Source organism: Elephantulus edwardii, unplaced genomic scaffold, assembly GCF_000299155.1.
Source record: "Elephantulus edwardii isolate Elephantulus edwardi_28Jun2011 unplaced genomic scaffold, EleEdw1.0 scaffold00059, whole genome shotgun sequence".
NCBI classification, from domain to species: domain Eukaryota; kingdom Metazoa; phylum Chordata; class Mammalia; order Macroscelidea; family Macroscelididae; genus Elephantulus; species Elephantulus edwardii.
Window position 1 is genome coordinate 6,181,092 of NW_006399809.1, and position 6,000 is coordinate 6,187,091.

At 38.1% G+C, this 6,000-nt stretch overlaps 1 protein-coding gene across 1 annotated transcript in view; it reads left to right on the plus strand.

Moving 5' to 3' along the window:
* VPS41 (vacuolar protein sorting 41 homolog (S. cerevisiae)) overlaps nucleotides 1-6,000 on the plus strand; it is a 286,074-nt gene that overhangs the window by 135,781 nt on the left and 144,293 nt on the right. The window contains exon 6 of the mRNA XM_006887620.1: nucleotides 996-1,058. Within this exon, the coding sequence (XP_006887682.1) occupies nucleotides 996-1,058 (63 nt within the window). The remainder of the gene's footprint in view (nucleotides 1-995; nucleotides 1,059-6,000) is intronic.

Consider the following 6,000-nt stretch of genomic DNA (forward strand, 5'->3'; position numbering starts at 1 on the left):
CCTTTGTGTTTGATAATTTTCTGGAGTGACTTCCAAGAATGACTCAAAATTTCATGGAAAATGTAATATATGACTGCAGATTCATTACAGCTAAACAAGTACACCAAAGAAAAGACACCTCAAGTAAAGAAGGGTTCTAGCACAAAGTTTTCATGTCCCAGGGATGTATGAACCTCTTGAGAACAAATGTTCTAAGCTGCCAGGAGAGTCTTCCAGACTTCCATGTTCAAGGTTACCCTTACGGCCATGATAGATTGTCATATCTCCTGCAGTTAGTCAGTGTAGGTCTTCTACACACTACTTCTTCATCTGGTCCACCTTACACAATACAGCCTTGCTCTCAGGAACTGAGAACAAAGACCAAATTGCTTTTTTCACCTCACAGTGTTACAGTTTAATTTTGTTTGTTTCTTTTTTATAATGAATCACTGAGAAAAGAGATTAAATAGAAATAAAGTAGCCCAGAATTCCTTTAAATGGGATACTTATAATCAGGAATAAATATCTTGTACTTCTATATTCTCAGTAGGTTATACATGAGATTATAAGTGCACTTCACCTAATCTCTCACCACATTGATTATGCGTTTAGTTCATTCATTCATTCATTTATGACATAAAAAGGAAGCTTCCTTTTGCTTTAAGGAAAGAAGAAAAGTCCTTTAGTTATAGACTATATAGAATTTGTAAAAGAATATTAATATCCTATCCATATCTATTTCATTTTGAAAAGTTGCCATCCATTTAATAAAACAAATTTGTGTTGAATAAAGGGATCTCAGTCCATGGGTTGCTTATGAAAGTTTAATTGCAGTGGAACCCACTCATCCTGATGAGATTTTTTTTCATAGGATATTTAATAGAGCTCATAAGGGCCTTTGGATTATTAAATATCTGCTTTTCTTCTTTATAATAATGAAAGTGTGTATTCTTAATTGATTCAGCAGCATTCTTTGTTGCCATCATGGTGAACTGACTTGATCCATTTATTTTTAGGTCCAAGTATTTGGACTATATACTTTGGAAGAATTTCATGAGACTTTTGACTGTCCCATTAAAGTAAGTATTCAGTAAGTTTTGATTTTTCTAAGGGTTGATATAAATTATGATATAAGGATTATATATGTATATACTGGCAGCTTAGTGGTAAAGAAATGACATTGCCAGCCTTAAGGTATTGGTTCAAATCTACCAGCTGCTCTGCAAGAGAAAAATAGGCAGTATCTTCCTATGTAATTTACTACATCTAAAAACCCACTGAAAAGTTAGCTATGGGTTTGTGGTGCGCAACAACTCTTTGGTACACAATGACAGCACATAATAGATATAATTTCAGAACTGCCACTTCTCTGTTAATTTTGTCAGGAAGATCTGTTCAGCACTGATGATGCTCTGAATACTGCACTGAAGGTTATGACAAATGATGGGATGCATATTATGTTCTCATCTGTTATCAGTAAGCTTTTAACATAGTGAATGAGGTGACACACACTTACAGAGTCTTACACAGAGTCTACAATTAAATATCTAAGAAATGGAACTAATGATGTTATAGATCCCAAAACTCAGTGAAGTCACTTTGAGCCATTCTTGTTAGGAATTAATTCATACAGGAAGCAATGTTTGACTGGGCTTTAATAGACAGATTGGGCACATATAAGAGCTGGCTTCCTATGTGCTAGAGCTTTATATTAGAAATGGATGTTGGGAAGTTTCAATCATTTTTCAGAGATGTCAAAGGGTCTAATTTAGATGTATTAAGTACTAATTAGGAAAGAGGGCTGTAGGGTCTGAATGGCATTATTTATAAATTAGATAAAGGAAAATTATTGAATATTTAAGAACAAATAAACTTTTAATAAAACTATTACCATTAGTAAAACTAATACAGAAACTCTATATAGTATAGACCTGAGGGCTGATAGGCAAAGGGTATGAGGCTAAGTTTCAATTAGTAATTCTCTAAATTGTTTATTTTAGTAGTTAAAAAGCACCATTTTAGAAAAACAGGAAGCAATTGATTTTTTCATTTGTTCATGCAAGCATTTATGTATCATTTTAAGGTAGGATCTGGTGTGTATTTTAAAAGTTCAGACTGAACTTATTGTTTATATCCTTGAGACACTTGTGACCCATAGCAACCCTGTGTACGACCCTGAAGCCTGCCCTTTCCTGAGCAGTCTCACTGACTCCAACACAACATACCCTAGCTACTTCAGTTATTGTGTCAGTCTGTCTCCTCTGGAGTCTTCCTCTCCTGCTCTGTCCCTCCGCCCTTCTGAGCATGATTTCCTTTGACAGGGACTGGTTACTCCTGGCCATATGCCCAAAGTATGTGAGGTGGACCTTCAAAATCCTAGCCTTCAAGGAGAAACTGGGTTTCACTCTTCCCAACACAGACTTATTTGTTTTCTTGATGGTCCATGGTATGTTCAAGACTGTTCTCCAGTACAACTCAAAGGCATCAATTCTTTCTGTCATCCTTAGTCATTGTTCAGCTCTCTGATAAGCAAGATAATGATTAGGGACAAGAAACAATAGTCCACAACAGTGCTCCATGCTGGATATTACTGGATTTCAATAAAAGAAGCATTGTGAGTATTCAAATTGCAGTGGATGAAATGAAATTGGAAAGCTTTTAGGAAGCTCTGGTCACCTATTGGATAGGAAGATGCACTACCAGCCTAAAGGCATGTGGTTTGGATCCACCAATTGCTCTGGGGGAGAAAAACGGACATTCTTGCTTGCAATTTATAGCCCTTGTAGACTCGCTGGAGAAGGTTAACTATGAGTCAATTCCAACTCCCTGGTAATGAAAGTGAGTTAGGAGGTAGACTTAACCTGCTCTAGAGGCAGATTACATTGAGGGGAGTGGGGAGGAAGGGGTGAAGTTACTGAGAATGATTGTAGGCTCTGGCTTTGGTAACAGTATGTAGGAATGCCATGAGCTGCAGAAAAGCTATAGAGGAAGAAGACAAGATGACTAACAGGGAAATTCAGAAACACTCTAAGTTAAGATCCCAATGGGGAAGAAGAAACTGGAAAGGGCCTAGAGGAAGCATTTATAGAGTAGTAGGAATGCAGATGATTTGTACTAGGAAAGCCAAAGGAGAATTTCCAAAGGAAAGAGTAGGCAGCCTGGTTATAGATAATGTGGAGGATTAATAGAGTGCGACTGACACAAGGGATTTGATTTGGTATTTTAGAAAGTTAAAATAGCCTTAGTAAGGACAGGTGATTAGCCAGTCTCATCAATATAATCAGCCATTAAAGACTATCTTTCAAGAAATTTTGCTGCTGAAAAAGCAAGATCAGTCTCATAAAGACAAATACTGCATAAGACCATAATTTAAAAATGGAAATAAAGTGTGTACAAAAGTCCAAAGGGGAAAGTGGAGTGAGGCAGGAGGTTGAGAGTGGGGAAAGAGGAAATCACAAAGTTGCAGAGTTTGATGGCCAGAGGGAGGGAGTGAAGGAATTAGGGAAGATCCGGTTGGGACCTGAAAAGGCAGTGTATTGGTAAGCATGCATCAATGGTGACTGATTTATAAAACAAAATGTCTGGAAATTATCATACGAAACACAATATGATTAGAGGAAGATAAACGAAACAATATAGGTATAAACAAAACACAGTGTCTGCGAATTTTGTATGCTAACCAGTTTAAGGTTTTTCAAGAAGACAAAGATTCTCACCACTGGACCAATCGGCAGCATCAGGATGGATGGTGAAGAGACTGAGATTGTACACAGCTTTAGTTTGCTTGGCTCCATAGTCAACAGTCTTGGCACCAGCAGCCAGGAAATTTTAAAAGGCGCATTGCCATGGGAAAGTCTGCTGTTAGGGACCTCTCCAAAGTGCTGAAGAGCAGTGGTGTCTCTCTGGAGACTAAGGTGCGTCTGATACAGGCCATAGTCTTCGCAATCACCTGTTATGCATCAGAGAGTTGGACAATGACCAAGGAGGATAGAAGGAGAACTGATGCCTTTGAGCTGTGGTGCTGGAGAAGAGTACTGAGAATACCATGGACTGCTAGGAAAACAAATAGATTTGTCCTGGAAAGGGTTAAACCGGATGGCTCCTTGGAGGCAAGGATTCTGAGGCTCCGTCTAACTTACTTCGGACATGTAGTGAGGAGAGACCGGTCCTTGGAGAGGGACATCATGCTTGGGAGGGTGGAGGGACGGCGCAGGAGAAGAAGGCCCTCTGTGAGGTGGATTGATTCAGTGACTGGGATAATTGGGATGGGAGTGTCAGAGACAGTGCGATTGGCACAGGACAGAGCAGAGTTTAGGGCTGTTGTACATAGGGTCGCTATGAGTCGCAGGCGACTCGACGGCACATAACAACAACAACAGCAACAACAACAACCAGTTTAAAAAAAAAAAAAAGATAATCATGATGGTCAGCTGTAGAGTGGCAATGTCCAGGCAAGATTCAAGCAGATTCAATTTGGACTGAGAGAAAAATTGAAAATGAAAGAAAACAATGCTCGGTGGAGTGACAATAATGATTAAGTGTTCTTAGATTCTCATTCTTCTCAATTTTAGCTGAAATTTTTTCTATTCTTTCATTCAAATGCCCTTGCCTAATCAGTAAAGTTTGGAACATGCCTCCGGAAACTCTATGAAAGTTGATAAATGTTGATAGTTAAGACTATTTATCTATAGATAAACTATTTCTCTTCAGGCCTTTTGTTCTCAAGCTCGCTAGGAATCATGCTCAACTTGAAGCATATTCTTCTGGTATTTTCTGCTTTCAACCAGGACCCATCTAACATCAGTAAAGATATCTGTGGTACTGTAGCCTCTTCTAAATCCAGCTTGAATTTATGGCTTTTTTTCTATCTGTGTACTGTACCAATTACATTTTTGAGTAATCTGCAGCAAGATTTTGCTTGCATATGATATTATTAGAGAATTAATAGGGCTCCTAGGATGAGGCAAGGTTTCATTCAATTTGTTTATAGGGCCATGATTAAGTCATCATCAACGTGAAAGCACCTAACAATAACAGAAAGGATCCTTACGAGAAATTTTAAATTTAAATTAAAATAATGTGTAAATGAACTGATATTGGTAATCCACAGAATTCATGTTGTTGTTGTTGTGAGGTGCTCTTGAGTCACCTACTACTCAGAGTGACTCTGAACAACAGATCTGAGCCTTGCTTTGTCCTGTGCCATTGTGCTTACCACGTTGTGCTAAAACATATGGAGGACATTTGCCTGGCCAACTGACTGGAAGAGATCCATATGTATTCTCATTCCAAAAAGAGGTGATCCAACAGAGTGTGGAAATTATTGAGAAATATGACTAATATCATACACAAACACATTCTGCTGAAGATTATCCAAAAACAACTGGAATAAGACATCAGTAAAAATACATTAACAGAAATACAAGATGAGTTTAAAGGCTGTGGCTCTAGGGGACATCATAGACAATATCAGATGGATCTTGGCTGAAAGCAGAGAATACCAGAGGAATATCTATCTGGGTTTCATTGACTATACAAAGGAATTTGACTGTATGGATCATAACAAACTGTTGTAAAAAAGGTAACCTTGAGAAGAATGGAAATCACAGAACACTTGATTGTATTAATGTGAAAAGTATGCTTGGACCAGGAAGCAGTCATCAGAACAGAGCAGGGAACAGAGCTTGTTTCCAAATCAAGAAAAGATTGTCAGTTGTTTCTCTTACCTTTTCAATCTCTATACAATGAAATGTGCAAGGAGTTGGAGTCCGAAAACTGAAAGGGTCGAACTCGCTCAGCATTTCTTAAGCTCAAGGAAGTGAAGAACAAACTAAAACCTCAAGTTGCTATAATTAAGGATTCTGTAGGCAGAGTATTAAATGATTCAGGAGGTATCAAAAGCAGATAGAAAGATTATACTGAGTCATTGTATCGAAAGGAATTGGCAGACACAGAAGAATTTAATGAAACAACATATGAGCAAGAGCCTGTGGTGATGAAGGAAGAAGTTCAAACTGCTTT